This window comes from Schistocerca cancellata, chromosome 1 (genome assembly GCF_023864275.1).
Source record: "Schistocerca cancellata isolate TAMUIC-IGC-003103 chromosome 1, iqSchCanc2.1, whole genome shotgun sequence".
Taxonomy (NCBI): Eukaryota; Metazoa; Arthropoda; class Insecta; order Orthoptera; family Acrididae; genus Schistocerca; species Schistocerca cancellata.
The window spans coordinates 560,179,478-560,195,548 of NC_064626.1; the positions used below are offsets into that span (position 1 = coordinate 560,179,478).

Below are 16,071 nucleotides of genomic sequence, written 5' to 3' on the forward strand. Positions count from 1 at the left end.
TCGGCTGCACGTTGCGGTAGAGCATTGTTCTTTTAGCCGATTTATTTAACACATTTCGCGTGAGAAGTGTTTTGCTTGTTAAAAGTGTTTTATCGTGTATTGCGTGTGAAAAGTGTTAAAAGTGTTTTATAGTGTTAAAAGTGTTTTGGGTGTGTTTTATCGTGTACCATCTGTGTGTGAACTATTCACATGTGAAAAGCGTTTCGTGTGTAGTAATAGTGTTTAATAATGAGTTCTTTTAAGTGTGAAGTTTGCGGCAACGAGTATAGTTACCGCAAGACTCTGAAGAGGCATATGTCCACAGTCCATCCACAGAAGCTGAGCGAAATGATGCCTCCTGTTACAGATTAAGAGCCTTCGTGTACGTACCAATGCTACATATGCGACAAGGATTTTACTTGTAAAGGTAGTTTAAAACGCAACCAACAAAATATTCATGGCCAACTGCAACAGCAAGGGTTTAAGTGTACAGTGTGTGCATTTGAAACCGATTCAAAAAAGTGCTGGATCGATCATTTCCAGTCTGTACACGGATTATGTGTGATACCAGAAGCCCTGGAATTCTCCAGTGAAGAAGAATTTTTAAAATGGAAAGAAGAAATGGAATGTGCTACACATACCAAATTCATTAAAAGCTGTGGCACTAAATTTTACGATGAGGGCCCCACATGTTATTACGTTTGCCATCGCTCAGGTCAGTTTACCTCCAAAGGTGATGGGAGAAGACATCTGAAATTGACAGGAAGCAACAAAATTAATGGCAAGTGCCCTGCAGAGATTAAAGTCCAATACAAAGAAGGAAAATGCCATGTTACTTTTGTGTCCACTCACGTTGGTCACGATCTGGACCTAAGTCATCTCAACCTGACGGAAAAAGAACGGATGAAGATAGCTGAAGACATTGCTGCAGGAATCCCATTTCCTACTGTCCTCCAAAAAATTCAAGAAACAGTGCAGAGTTCTAATTTGGAGAGAGTGCATCTTACAACGATGCAGGATTTGCATAATATTGCAGCGGCGTATAACCTGTCTTCAGAGTCAGTTAGACATTCAAATGATGCGATCAGTGTTGATGCTTGGGTGCAAGAAGTGCAGCAAAGTGACAATCCATGTGTATTGTTCTATAAGCCTCAAGAAACAATTAATGATCTGTACCCTGAACTGAAAAGTGAAGACTTTGTATTAATTATAATGAACAACGCACAAGGCGAAATATTAACTAAATGTGGAAGTGACTGTATTTGTGTCGATGGAACTCATGGTCTAAATGGCTATGATTTTGAAGTTACAACATTACTTGTACTGGATGATATGAGGCAAGGATTTCCATGTGCTTTCCTCATATCTAACAGGAATGATTCAGATGTTTTGAGTATATTTTTCAATTGTGTTAAGTCTCAGGTTGGACAGATTTCCCCAAAAGTATTCATGACAGACCTGGCAGAATCGTATAGTATCGCTTGGAACAAAACAATGGGACATCCTGAAATGAGACTTTTCTGTACCTGGCATGTCGATAGAGCCTGGAGGGCCAATATTAAGAGCAAAATTAGAAGTTTGGACAAGAGAAACGAGGTGTACAAACTTGTTAAATCGTTAATGCAGGTAAGAGATGTTGCTGTGTTTCAAGAATCGTTGGTAAAAGCATTGCAGAAACTCAACAGCGATTCAGAGACTTCAGAATTTGGTCACTATTTCAAGACGTATTATGAAAAAAATGTGAAGTGTTGGGCATATTGTCATAGGATGCGATCCGGACTCAACACAAACATGCACCTGGAGAGCATGCATAAGACATTGAAATATATACATGCTAATGCAAAGCAGGTAAAATGTTTGGACAAAGGTATATCCGCTTTTATGTCACTTGTAACAGCAAAGCTGTTTGACAGGCTCATTGTCAACGTGAAAGGGAAGCTAACAAGTAAAATGAAAAACATTCACCGTAAACGCAAATGCAGCATTCCGATGAATAAGGATTCAATTAGGAAGGTAGGCAGAGGTTGGGAAGTACCAGCCACAAAATCACATGAAGTTTACCTTGTAGAAGAAAATAATATCTTCTGTAACTGTAAATTAGTGTGCACTGACTGTAAAGTGTGCATTCATAGGTATTCCTGCACATGTATTGATTATAGCATTAAGTTAAATATGTGCAAGCATATACATAATGTTTGCCAACTAGACAGTACAGAACAAAATCCTTTTGAAATTTCTGAATTACAAGATGCAGTAGCTACAGATGTTGGAGATATGTCTTGCATTAATGAGAAAGAAGTGATTTTGAAGCTAGTAAGTGGAAATGCTAATTCCTGCACCCCAGAAGCATTGGCAGAAGAGAAGAGAAAAATTATTTCTAGGTTTTCAGAAATTGTTTCTGGTATGTCAGCTACTGAAGTTCAGCTGGCTAACAAAATGGTGACTTCGTTGAAGGTTAATGTAGGTGCTGTTCGCACCAGTAGTGGTATCTCTTTCATTAGCCCACAAAGAAGTCTCAAGAGGAAACTTTTGCCCCAGAGGAGGCTGTTTTCAACAAAGAAGAAAAGTTCCTCAAAACCCATATCCATGGCAGTTCCTAATGCAGAAGAAACTAACAACATCCTGAGAACACTTCTGGATGAAGGTCTGTACCATTAATTTGCAACTATTTGCATTTAATATTAAAATATTTTAAATGTTCATGTGCCCGAATCTGTTGTGATTAGTTCTACATTGGGTTGTAGTATGAACATTCTGACATGAAAATGACTTCAAAATTTTATCATTACATAACATGCCTCATACAAATGAAGGTAGTGACATAAGTGCCCTATCAATTCCACCTCTTTATACAAACTGATAACCATAATCTAGGTTATAATACATATGTAGTTACTTCTTCAGGTAGACAATACATGGTTATCACCGAAGGCAATAATCTATTGTGGTAGTGCATATGGTGTTACTTCTTTAGACAGATAGGGCTGCTACTTGACATTATTATCATTTGGTACATTTTCTACAGTATGATATAGTATCAATATCTTTCAGATATCTTACCATGTGTGCTTCAGTATTATTATTACTATTTTGTCATACTTCCCCTTTCAGATTTTATTTATAAATTTCATGTTCATGTGATGTGGAGTTTTTTCATGTAGTTTTAGTCTGTGACTGAATGACTCTCCCTGAAAAACCTGTGGGTTATGTTTCAGCTACCACTATGTCTCGGATAGTATTTTTTGTAGTCTAAAAGCATTGAGGAAATTAGTTTTCTGAGAACCCCAAAAAATAATAAATTAGGTGATGACTGTAATAAAATATGCACAAGATATATTTTTTTAAAATTTAATCAGTGATATTATTTATGGTGTTCATGATTTTGTTTTGTTACTTAGTATCCTGCATTGTTAACTCCACGATATCGTTTTAATTACTGGTACACATATCTTTTTGACACAATTTTTTTGATCAAATAGTGTATTTCACATAAACATTCCACAGCCTTTTTTTGTGGTGAAGCACTGGGTTAGCACAGTTAAATTATTTTTTATTTGCTGTGGTGTGCTGGTGTATTTCCACTCAGTCATTCTATCAGTATTGCTGGAACCTGCAAATAAGTTAGAACTTAGAGTACACAATGATATGTCATGCTTTGTTCAGTCTGATACCATCCTCTACACAGATGACTCACAAGTAATAGCTGCTATAACACTGATGAAAATTTAATATGCCGCATTGAGTAAATGCTTGGAGAATAACGTGCTTTCTCTGTATGGCAGATTAAGTATACCATTAGAATTACTGAGTGAAAACACAGTGGCACACACAGCAGTGAGACATGCAACAAGCATCACCTGGTATGTGATGGTAATTCCATGAAGTGGACCACACTGCAAGTGATATATCTTCTATTTCACACATCTCCAGTGCAATTTTTCTGTTCTATGTATGGAACATGATTTATAATCCTGTACCTGTCAGTTCATATGTGCAACAAACTTTGAGTCAACCAATGCAGCAACAGGTCCAAAATAGCACACCAGGTATTAGATTAATTCTGTGTACAAACAATACTGAAATGCCTTGTGAGACATCTCTATATTCATGTATGCCCAATGTTACTTCCCTGTTCCAATATACAATGCCTGCATTGTGATTTATTGTTTAATTGTTTACTTACAGAGCCTGACACTGAGTGTGATCAGCAAGCTTTTGGTATGCCATGGCAGCAAGAGCTTCCACACACCACACCAGGTATGAGATTAATTCAGTGTTAGGCACAATACTGAAATGCCTTGTGAGACATCTCTGTATTCATGTATGCCCAATGTTACTTCCCTGTTCCAATATACAATGCCTGCATTGTGATTTATTGTTTAATTGTTTACTTACAGAGCCTGACGCTGAGCGTGATCAGCAAGCTTTTGGTATGCCATGGCAGCAAGAGCTTCCACACACCACACCAGGTATGAGATTAATTCAGTGTTAGGCACAATACTGAAATGCCTTGTGAGACATCTCTGTATTCATGTATGCCCAATGTTACTTCCCTGTTCCAATATACAATGCCTGCATTGTGATTTATTGTGTAATTGTTTACTTACAGAGCCTGACACTGAGTGTGATCAGCAAGCTTTTGGTATGCCATGGCAGCAAGAGCTTCCACACACCACACCAGGTATGAGATTAATTCTGTGTTAGGCACAATACTGAAATGCCTCACGGGTCATCCTTATATTCATGTATGTCCAATATTTCTTTCCTGTTCCAATACTCAATGCCTGCATTGTGATTTAATGTTTACTTACAGGACCTGTCAGTGAATGAGTTTAGAACGGTGCTTTCGATAAACCATGAAAGCAAGAGCTTCCACACAACACACTAGGTATGAGATTAATTCAGTGTTATGCGCTATACAGAAATGCCCTGTGAGTCATCCCTAAATTCACATATGCTCAATGTTACTTTTCTGTTCCAATGCACTATGTCTGCACTCTGGTTTAATATTTACTTTCAGGGCCTGTCAGTTTGTCTGTGTGACACAGCAAGTGTCACTGAAAATGGCAGCAACACATCCAACATGCCACCTTAGCTAGCTATGTCTGTCCCTGTAGCTGTGTGGTTAGAGAGACTGATAGGTACGCAGGGTCTCAAGTGCAATTCCTGTCCAAGTCGGAGAGTCTAGCTTCTCAGGGGCTGGGTTATGTGTTGCCATTATCACCACTTTACCTTTTTTTCAAATGCAAATCACCAAAGTGACATCATCTGGTGAAGACTTGCAGTAGGCAGCCGAATGGTTCTGCATAGCATCTCCCAGACAGAAATGCTATACGGTCATTTCGTTTCACTCTAGGTAAGAGACTGATTCTATGTTATGCACATTTTTGAAATGAGTTGTGAGTTATCTTAGAATTCGTATATGCTTAGTAAATTTAATATTTATTTGCAGGACTCTAGAGTAAGCAGTGAGTAGCTGTGTACACTATGATGCTTTGTCATGACTGACACCTAGCATGGCAATACAGCATGCCACTATAATGGTGTCAACAGTGTTGCATAGTTTGTCTGCTCCAATGGATGGTGGTGCATGAGAAATAGACTTGTCAGGAAGGCCAGTCAGACCTCTGTACGCCAGGTTTGCAGTTTGGCCAGTGGATATTTGGAGCAAATCCACTAACACGCAGGTATTAAAAAGTTTATTTATTTATCTTTAACATCACAGGATCATGTTTCCATATCTGCATCCAATCCTCCATCCCCCGTCCCCATTCCCCAGTGAGAGGGGTCATAACTATTTTGTGAGTTTGTGCATGGAGCACATGAGGCTCCTAGTAATTGAATCCTTTCTACTTTTCCAGGCTGCATTAACTCTCCCGTGCTCATCCATCCCTGTCCTCACTTCTTTCCCTCTTCCCTTTCCTTATATCTCTGTTTCCTTGCTTACACTGGCCTGGCTATCCTGGTTTATTGCTATCTCTTACAGTTTTATTCTTCTTGCTTTTCACTTTCCTATTTGGAGTGTTTGGTCCCTCTTTGGAGTTTGAACTCCTCTAAATTTTGTCTCCATGGTGTGAGCCACAAGGGGAACACCACCATACATGAAGTCTTTGGCATGATGATGATGATGTTTGGTTGGTGGGGCGCTCAACTGCGTGGTTATCAGTGCCCGTACAATTATCCAATCTTTGCTCAGTCCAATTTCGCCACTTTCCTGGATGATGATGAAATGATGAGGACAACACAAACACCCAGTCATCTCGAGGCAGGTGAAAATCCCTGACCCCGCCGGGAATCGAACCCGGGACCCCGTGCTCGGGAAGCGAGAACGCTACCGCGAGACCACGAGCGGCGGACGAAGTCTTTGGCATGTGGCCTTACCAGCTCTTCCATTTTTTACCTGAAGCCATTGTCCTTTTCATGCTCTACAGCTAGCATGGTACCCATTTCATGTGCTTGGGGTATTATGTACTCTTTTGCTTGAGTCCTCTGACAACACAGGGATCACAGTTCTGATACTTGAGCTGCTACCTCCCCGTGTATGCCTAGGAGTAGTGGCTTGTCGTTCTGGAGCATTGGAACTCCCAGCAACAGCTCCTATTCCAGGTGGCCATTGGTGTGGCTGAGTAGTTCATTTTGATGTCCATTACTCCTCAATAACTTTTGAATATGTTTCAGGGTGTCATTTCTCATAGTGACCTCATCTTCCAAACTGGTGAACTGCAGGGCAGTCTGGAATGGCAAGGCACTCATTTTGTTCAGAAAGGCTGTAAGGACAACCACATTGATAATGACCACTTTATTCGGGTGTCAAGGTTATGGTTTATCAGTGTGATGTGAAACCGTATTGCTTCACATCAGATTCCTTTTTGCTCAGTCTTGGGCTGACTCTTTGAGTCCGCCACCTTCCCAATAAACTTCTTGCAATAAGGGGACTCGTACCGCATGGCCTACAGCGGATCTACCATACTCTGCTATCTTTGTATTGGTCATACCAGGTTGACTCAAGCCTCTTACTCCATAATGATCTGCCCCTCCCCCCCACCCCTCACTGTAATCCATATTTTACTAGACTCCCCCATCTTTTGGCCTTTCGCATTAAACATGCTCTTCCACTCTTCATTGTTACAGACGTTAGCAGACAACCTTGTGTAGTTACATCTGTCTTTGGTTATCATCCTAAAAGTGGTTTGTCCCCTATATTTAAGTACCTGAATTTTCTTCCATAACTGGAGGCCTTCATCATTGCCTTCATTCCAGCCAGGTTTCCCTCCCCCATTTCTCTCCATTTTGTTTGGAATTTTGTGCTGTTTCCTCCCCACCCCCTCTTCTTGTGTCATCTTTCCCCTGGTGTTGTCCCGATTGTCACAGTCATGGTATGATGTGGGGACCGGCGTGGGTTTGCAGTGATTCCAGCACCCTGTTGCACATAGCATGATTGAGGCACATTATGATCTCCCCCTACTCCTGTTCTTTATTCTTCCTGCCACCCCAGGGTTTCTTCTGCATCTTTGTTTGACTGTTTACTTTTGCCATCGACTAGACTGTGCTGTTGGTTTTTTGCTCCCACAGCCTCTGACATTTTGGAACTTGGGACTGATGACATCACCATCTGATCCCTCTCCCCATTCAAACAATCAATCAACATCTGCATCCAGACAACCAGTGAGACTTAGTATCTGCTCTGTTAGCATCTGTGTCAGGATGTTACTTGGATTAATGACAATTTTGAAATTATTACTTGTTTCCAAATACAAAAGGCATTTTTGTTCCCTGATAAATTAGGGGTACAAACTATGTGCCAGTATTATGGAAATAACAACCAGTTAAAAATAAAACATTCTGGAATATGAGAAATTTGGTTACAGATAACTTTTGAAATAGGGGATTTTAAAAAAAGTAAAATATATACTACAAAGTGAAATCAAAAAGGCTTTCAGCTGAGTTGTATATCAGAATGACTTATCCACCCATTCCTAATTCCACCTCCATGTGTTTATACTGATCATGAAATAATATTTATTTATGAAATTTATTTTTAGGTAAATGAGTTACATTATCAGGAAAATTGATTGTGAACTATCAGATTTAGATATATTCCCAGCTAGAATGAGAAAATATTTAATCTGTTTAACAGTTGTATGTGTGTTACTCATCTAGCTGGATAAAAAATAAATATATATTACAAGTTGATGACTGTAACTTACTCTGTTTTAATTTAGGGATGGGTGACAAATGCATAGTCATCAACAGGTATTACACTGAACCTGAACCACAGCCATCACTGCCCAGCTCGGCTTGGGAGCGGAGTGACCTAGCAATGCTACCATTCTAGGCTGGTGGCAAAAGCAGCATCAGTTCCTGGCAGTGCATAATATCCCACATGTCAGCAGAACTGCCATACCAGAAGCTGGTGAAGAAGTAAGGAAGACTGATGTTTGACATCCGGTCAACAGTGAAGTCTCAGAAACAGGGCACAAGCTGTGGCACTTTCAAGGACAGAGAAGAAAATCTGCCTTGGCCTTAAGTGATATAGTAAAAATCCTAAATCTGTATGGCAGGACACAGAAGTGAACCAACATGTTCCACAATACGAGACCAACATGCTAGCTAATGTGCTATAAATCTTCATCCAGAAGTGTTCTCAGGATGTTGTTGGTTTATTCTGCATTAGGAACTGCCATGGATATGGGTTTTGAGGAACTTTTCTTCTTTGTTGAAAACAGCCTCCTCTGGGGCAAAAGTTTCCTCTTGAGACTTCTTTGTGGGCTAATGAAAGAGATACCACTACTGGTGCGAACAGCACCTACATTAACCTTCAACGAAGTCACCATTTTGTTAGCCAGCTGAACTTCAGTAGCTGACATACCAGAAACAATTTCTGAAAACCTAGAAATAATTTTTCTCTTCTCTTCTGCCAATGCTTCTGGGGTGCAGGAATTAGCATTTCCACTTACTTGCTTCAAAATCACTTCTTTCTCATTAATGCAAGACATATCTCCAACATCTGTAGCTACTGCATCTTGTAATTCAGAAATTTCAAAAGGATTTTGTTCTGTACTGTCTAGTTGGCAAACATTATGTATATGCTTGCACATATTTAACTTAATGCTATAATCAATACATGTGCAGGAATACCTATGAATGCACACTTTACAGTCAGTGCACACTAATTTACAATTACAGAAGATATTATTTTCTTCTACAAGGTAAACTTCATGTGATTTTGTGGCTGGTACTTCCCAACCTCTGCCTACCTTCCTAATTGAATCCTTATTCATCAGAATGCTGCATTTGTGTTTACGGCGAATGTTTTTCATTTTACTTGTTAGCTTCCCTTTCACGTTGACAATGAGCCTGTCAAACAGCTTTGCTGTTACAAGTGACATAAAAGCGGATATACCTTTGTCCAAACATTTTACCTGCTTTGCATTAGCATGTATATATTTCAATGTCTTATGCATGCTCTCCAGGTGCATGTTTGTGTTGAGTCCGGATCGCATCCTATGACAATATGCCCAACACTTCACATTTTTTTCATAATACGTCTTGAAATAGTGACCAAATTCTGAAGTCTCTGAATCGCTGTTGAGTTTCTGCAATGCTTTTACCAACGATTCTTGAAACACAGCAACATCTCTTACCTGCATTAACGATTTAACAAGTTTGTACACCTCGTTTCTCTTGTCCAAACTTCTAATTTTGCTCTTAATATTGGCCCTCCAGGCTCTATCGATGTGCCAGGTACAGAAAAGTCTCATTTCAGGATGTCCCATTGTTTTGTTCCAAGCGATACTATATGATTCTGCCAGGTCTGTCATGAATACTTTTGGGGAAATCTGTCCAACCTGAGACTTAACACAATTGAAAAATATACTCAAAACATCTGAATCATTCCTGTTAGATATGAGGAAAGCACATGGAAATCCTTACCTCATATCATCCAGTACAAGTAATGTTGTAACTTCAAAATCATAGCCATTTAGACCATGAGTCCCATCGACACAAATACAGTCACTTCCACATTTAGTTAATATTTCGCCTTGTGCGTTGTTCATTATAATTAATACAAAGTCTTCACTTTTCAGTTCAGGGTACAGATCATTAATTGTTTCTTGAGGCTTATAGAACAATACACATGGATTGTCACTTTGCTGCACTTCTTGCACCCAAGCATCAACACTGATCGCATCATTTGAATGTCTAACTGACTCTGAAGACAGGTTATACGCCGCTGCAATATTATGCAAATCCTGCATCGTTGTAAGATGCACTCTCTCCAAATTAGAACTCTGCACTGTTTCTTGAATTTTTTGGAGGACAGTAGGAAATGGGATTCCTGCAGCAATGTCTTCAGCTATCTTCATCCGTTCTTTTTCCGTCAGGTTGAGATGACTTAGGTCCAGATCGTGACCAACGTGAGTGGACACAAAAGTAACATGGCATTTTCCTTCTTTGTATTGGACTTTAATCTCTGCAGGGCACTTGCCATTAATTTTGTTGCTTCCTGTCAATTTCAGATGTCTTCTCCCATCACCTTTGGAGGTAAACTGACCTGAGCGATGGCAAACATAATAACATGTGGGGCCCTCATCGTAAAATTTAGTGCCACAGCTTTTAATGAATTTGGAATGTGTAGCACATTCCATTTCTTCTTTCCATTTTAAAAATTCTTCTTCACTGGAGAATTCCAGGGCTTCTGGTATCACACATAATCCGTGTACAGACTGGAAATGATCGATCCAGCACTTTTTTGAATCGGTTTCAAATGCACACACTATACACTTAAACCCTTGCTGTTGCAGTTAGCCATGAATATTTTGTTGGTGGCGTTTTAAACTACCTTTACAAGTAAAATCCTTGTCGCATATGTAGCATTGGTACGTACACGAAGGCTCTTTATCTGTAACAGGAGGCATCATTTCGCTCAGCTTCTGTGGATGGACTGTGGACATATGCCTCTTCAGAGTCTTGCGGTAACTATACTCGTTGCCGCAAACTTCACACTTAAAAGAACTCATTATTAAACACTATTGCAACATACAGCTACAAGTGGTAAAAACAGCCACAATGTACAGTATTTCTTTAAATCAACAAAATGGTTCAAATGGCTCTGAGCACTATGGGACTTAACTTCTGAGGTCATCAGTCCCCTACACGTAGAACTACTTAAACCTAACTAACCTAAGGACATCACACACATCCATGCCTGAGGCTGGATTCGAACCAACGACCGTAGCGGTCATGCGGTTCCAGACTGTAGCGCCTAGAACCACTTGGCCTCTCCGGCCAGCTTAAATCAACAGCTTAGTTCATGGTTCATTACTAGAAATAAGAGTAGTCTACAGTAAAGATGCAAATGTAGTTACTTTGGTGTTGAAGGTGTTCATTGTTCAAGAACACACCACTTAAATAATTTGTCTATTCAAAACATGTAACTAGTAATACATTCAATTTAAGGGAAGGTTACATGGGTAACTGGTGGCTAACTTCCTCAACTCCATTCACAAATTTATTTGTAGAACTAACTGATGTACCAAGTCTACTAAATAACACAAATTGTTTCAAAAATTTTACCTCTGTACATGTTCGAAAGAGTAATATATTCTGTGTAAGTAAGTGTGGACTCTGATTTTCTGTTTGATGGTGCGCGTCTACAAAAGGTTAAGAATGTTTTGTACTCCAGTATATTGTGGATTTACATATTGTCTTTAAAGTTTATTATTACTTCTTAAATGATGATATGTTTAGGACTTATTTATTTACTTCATGTCCATGAAAACCACTTCACATAGAATCTGTGGATGATGTGTTAGCATATTTATTCTTTTGTAAATAGATGTATCATTTATGTTCTCACTGTGAGCTTGTATGAATGTATGTTTCTGTGTAAATGAAAAATATTATGTCATCTCTCAGTTCTCACATTTTGATCAGTGTAATTTGGCAATCTCATTCTAGATTTGCTATGTTATTGGTGCCCAGCATTTTTGTTTGATTGTGTAATGTCCATATAAGGACATATCATCATTTGCTACATTTTGGCACACTGTAGGGTATAGTTTAATGTATACACTATTTTATTTTTTATTTGTGTCTGTTATTTTTTTTTAAAATGACCTTTGGGAGTTATTTGTCCTTTTATATAATTAGACTCATGAGTATTGTCTTCATTGCTTAAGTCTCAGAGTATTTTTGGAAAATGGGAAGTGAGCCAATAATGATATTTGGCTCCCTCAATAAACAGTAATCATAATTTAATTGGAGTTCTGAGTTATTTCAAAACATTCAAGAAAGATTATTATTTTGGGTGAAGCTGGAACACATGCTTCTGTCCCTTTGGAAATGTTCAGAGTTGTTTCACTGTAGTAAGCACTGAAAATCTTTTAAACATTTATAATAGAGTTAACACACCAAAATTATTTCTGACTGTTGAATTTCAGCATTACTGTTGTGCATATCACACTACCAAAGCCAACTGACTATTTGACCTATCAGATGTCCACTTGTATGTCACTTACACTGTTTCCACATTTGTTTGATTCTGATGTATTAAGTTGTTATAAAAATTTTACTGAGGCAATAAAAGTATGTCGTATTAGAATTTGTGTTTTTTTTTATTTCCTTGCTCATTTCACATAGTTCCAAGCTAGTAATTGTGTGGGAGATCTGAAGTGGTGCTGCTGAAACTTCACAGTAATGTAATAGCTTTGTGATTTTGTTCTGCATAAAAGAATCATGAATCATGAAAGGAGGCTGTATACATGGAAGAAGCCTGGAGATACTGACAGGTTTCAGATAGATTATATAATGGTAAGACAGAGATTTAGGAACCAGGTTTTAAATTGTAAGACATTTCCTGGGGCAGATGTAGATTCTGACCACAATCTATTGGTTATGAACTGCAGATTGAAACTGAAGAAACTGCAAAAAGGTGGGAATTTAAGGAGATGGGACCTGGATAAACTGAAAGAACCAGAGGTTGTAGAGAGTTTCAGGGAGAGCATTAGGGAACAATTGACAGGAATGGGGGAAAGAAATACAGTAGAAGAAGAATGGGTAGCTCTGAGGGATGAAGTGGTGAAGGCAGCAGACGATCAAGTAGGTAAAAAGACGCGGGCTAATAGAAATCCTTGGGTAACAGAAGAAATATTGAATTTAATTAATGAAAGGAGAAAATATAAAAATGCAGTAAATGAAGCAGGCAAAAAGGAATACAAACGTCTCAAAAATGAAATCGACAGGAAGTGCAAAATGGCTAAGCAGGGATGGCTAGAGGACAAATGTAAGGATGTAGAGGCTTGTCTCACTAGGGGTAAGATAGAAACTGCCTACAGGAAAATTAAAGAGACCTTTGGAGAGAAGAGAACCACTTGTATGAATATCAAGAGCTCAGATGGCAACCCAGTTCTAAGCAAAGAAGGGAAAGCAGAAAGGTGGAAGGAGTATATAGAGGGTTTATACAAGGGCGATGTACTTGAGGACAATATTATGGAAATGGAAGAGGATGTAGATGAAGATGAAATGGGAGATAAGATACTGTGTGAAGAGTTTGACAGAGCACTGAAAGACCTGAGTCAAAACAAGGCCCCGGGAGTAGACAACATTCCATTAGAACTACTGATGGCCTCGGGAGAGCCAGTCCTGACAAAACTCTACCATCTGGTGAGCACGATGTATGAGACAGGTGAAATACCCTCAGACGTTAAGAAGAATATAATAATTCCAATCCCAAAGAAAGCAGGTGTTGACAAGATGTGAAAGTTACCGAACTATCAGTTTAATAAGTCACAGCTGCAAAATACTAATGCGAATTCTTTACAGACGAATGGAAAAACTGGTGAGGCAATACTGACCTTACGACTTATCTTGGAAGAAAGATTAAGAAAAGGCAAACCTACATTTCTAGCATTTGTAGACTTAGAGAAAGCTTTTGACATTGTTGACTGGAATACTCTCTTTCAAATTCTGAAGGTGCCAGGGGTAAAATACAGGGAGCGAAAGGCTATTTACAATTTGTACAGAAACCAGATGGCAGTTATAAGAGTCGAGGGGCATGAAAGAGAAGCAGTGGTTGGGAAAGGAGTGAGACAGGGTTGTAGCCTCTCCCCGATGTTATTCAATCTGTATATTGAGCAAGCAGTAAAGGAAATTCGGAGTAGGTATTAAAATTCATGGAGAAGAAATAAAAACTTTGAGGTTCGCCGATGACATTGTAATTCTGTCAGAGACAGCAAAGGACTTGGAAGAGCAGTTGAACGGAATGGACAGTGTCTTGAAAGGAGGATATAAGATGAACATCAACAAAAGCAAAACGAGGATAATGGAATGTAGTCAAATTAAGTCGGGTGATGCTGAGGGAATTAGATTAGGAAATGAGACACTTAAAGTAGTAAAGGAGTTTTGCTATTTAGGGAGTAAAATAACCGATGATGGTCGAAGTAGAGAGGATATAAAATGTAGACTGGCAATGGCAAGGAAAGCGTTTCTCAAGAAGAGAAATTTGTTAACATCGAATATAGATTTAGGTGTCAGGAAGTCGTTTCTGAAAGTATTTGTATGGAGTGTAGCCATGTATGGAAGTGAGACATGGACGATAACTAGTTTGGACAAGAAGAGAATAGAAGCTTTCGAAATGTGGTGCTACAGAAGAATGCTGAAGATAAGGTGGGTAGATCACGTAACTAATGAGGAGGTATTGAATAGGATTGGGGAGAAGAGAAGTTTGTGGCACAACTTGACTAGAAGAAGGGATCGGTTGGTAGGACATGTTCTGAGGCATCGAGGGATCACAAATTTAGCATTGGAGGGCAGTGTGGAGGGTAAAAATCATAGAGGGAGACCAAGAGATCAATACACTAAGCAGATTCAGAAGGATGTAGGTTACAGTAGGTACTGGGAGATGAAGAAGCTTGCACAGGATAGAGTAGCATGGAGAGCTGCATCAAACCAGTCTCAGGACTGAAGACCACAACAAACAACAAAAGACACTAGTAGTTGAAGACCCCTTCATTTGGATTAGTATTGTTATTTTGGATGACAAGTAACTTCATAACCATTTCTTACTAGCTGACTTTTTCAGATGATCTGTGTAACAAGTTTGCACTTATGCACCTGAAGTATGGCAAGTGGTCTCATTAGCTACAGAGAAATGAAAGTGCTACACAAGAGCCTGTTTATATGGTCTAGGTGTGACTGGATGTAATCTGGAATAACAAAAATTTTCGTATTCTCAAAATATTTTACTAGCTCAAAAAACTTTATTATTTATTAAAATAACCAAACCTTTTACTTTGACATGAACAAGCAATTTTTTGACACTTGGTGCACTATGCAGAAGGCCTTTGAAGAGAAGTGGCAATACTAGTGATATTTGTCTCTGTTAGTTACAATAAATTTTAGATAAATCATGAAATATATAATCATTACAAGTTACAATATGCAATACACATAGGCTTCCCACCCATATTCAAAATCTAGGGAAGTGCTTTTGTTGTGTTACAATAAACTTACAACACAAGTGAGAGTTAGAGTTTTGAACCAACATAAATTTAAAACCGAGCTAACTGCATAACTCAGTAATCACCATTTAAAGTTATGGATCTGTAAAAGACTACGTTAATCCAGAGTTACTATGTAGGTTACATATCAGAGAAAGAATAAATTTCTTTTGTATGTACCTACTTGTGCATTTACCGGTATCAACAATTAATTAATACCTTGACTGCAGCTGTTCCAAAAGTGGCAGCTTCTATGGGAGCAAATATTGACAACATACTTCACTTCCAAAAGATCATTTTATATCAGATGGGTTGGAACTGTGTATTTGGTCAATTGCCTGACAAATGTAATGAACACATTCATTAATGATTCACTCGATGAAAACAACACAAAAGGTAAACATTTTCAACTAAAATATCTGATTTCTTTCACACTTTTGTATTCAATGATCATGGTTAGTGATGAAAATCTAACAATCTGTAGAAGTATATGGCAACTCTGTGGAAATTTACAAGTTTGGAAACAAATTAACACATCTCAACATAAATCACTATAATTATTATTCTAACACATGTGCAGCAATGGAAATCC

At 38.6% G+C, this 16,071-nt stretch overlaps 3 protein-coding genes across 3 annotated transcripts; 2 read left to right on the forward strand and 1 right to left on the reverse strand.

Annotated features, from left to right (window-relative positions):
* The first annotated feature begins 228 nt into the window (after window positions 1-228).
* LOC126190871 (uncharacterized) lies at window positions 229-2,637 on the forward strand. Its single transcript, XM_049931511.1, has 2 exons — window positions 229-339; window positions 391-2,637. Exons 1-2 carry the CDS (start codon window positions 229-231, stop codon window positions 2,635-2,637), a joined length of 2,358 nt encoding a protein of 785 aa, XP_049787468.1.
* Window positions 2,638-8,639: 6,002 nt separating this feature from the next.
* LOC126190946 (uncharacterized) lies at window positions 8,640-11,000 on the reverse strand. The gene is made up of 3 exons (XM_049931633.1): window positions 10,868-11,000; window positions 9,913-10,756; window positions 8,640-9,876 (listed from the first exon to the last, which is right to left on the reverse strand). Exons 1-3 carry the CDS (start codon window positions 10,998-11,000, stop codon window positions 8,640-8,642), a joined length of 2,214 nt encoding a protein of 737 aa, XP_049787590.1.
* Window positions 11,001-12,181: 1,181 nt separating this feature from the next.
* LOC126191016 (uncharacterized) lies at window positions 12,182-15,120 on the forward strand. The gene is made up of 6 exons (XM_049931754.1): window positions 12,182-12,225; window positions 12,273-12,347; window positions 12,423-12,567; window positions 13,804-14,074; window positions 14,142-14,674; window positions 15,049-15,120. Exons 1-6 carry the CDS (start codon window positions 12,182-12,184, stop codon window positions 15,118-15,120), a joined length of 1,140 nt encoding a protein of 379 aa, XP_049787711.1.
* Window positions 15,121-16,071: the final 951 nt, after the last annotated feature.

What these genes read in the sequence shown, in the direction of transcription:
- LOC126190871 (XM_049931511.1), top strand. Translation starts at nt 229, where the DNA reads ATGAGTTCTTTTAAGTGTGAAGTTTGCGGCAACGAGTATAGTTACCGC. An exon ending in TGAGCGAAATGATGCCTCCT is followed by an intron (nt 340 to 390) that starts GTTACAGATTAA and finishes ATATGCGACAAG; the next exon opens with GATTTTACTTGTAAAGGTAG.
- LOC126191016 (XM_049931754.1), top strand. Translation starts at nt 12,182, where the DNA reads ATGGGAAGTGAGCCAATAATGATATTTGGCTCCCTCAATAAACA. An exon ending in TTTGGCTCCCTCAATAAACA is followed by an intron (nt 12,226 to 12,272) that starts GTAATCATAATT and finishes AAAACATTCAAG; the next exon opens with AAAGATTATTATTTTGGGTG. An exon ending in TGGGAAAGGAGTGAGACAGG is followed by an intron (nt 14,075 to 14,141) that starts GTTGTAGCCTCT and finishes AATTCGGAGTAG; the next exon opens with GTATTAAAATTCATGGAGAA.
- LOC126190946 (XM_049931633.1), bottom strand. Translation starts at nt 11,000, where the DNA reads ATGAGTTCTTTTAAGTGTGAAGTTTGCGGCAACGAGTATAGTTACCGC. An exon ending in TACAGATAAAGAGCCTTCGT is followed by an intron (nt 10,757 to 10,867) that starts GTACGTACCAAT and finishes TTAAGTGTATAG; the next exon opens with TGTGTGCATTTGAAACCGAT. An exon ending in CTTGTACTGGATGATATGAG is followed by an intron (nt 9,877 to 9,912) that starts GTAAGGATTTCC and finishes CATATCTAACAG; the next exon opens with GAATGATTCAGATGTTTTGA.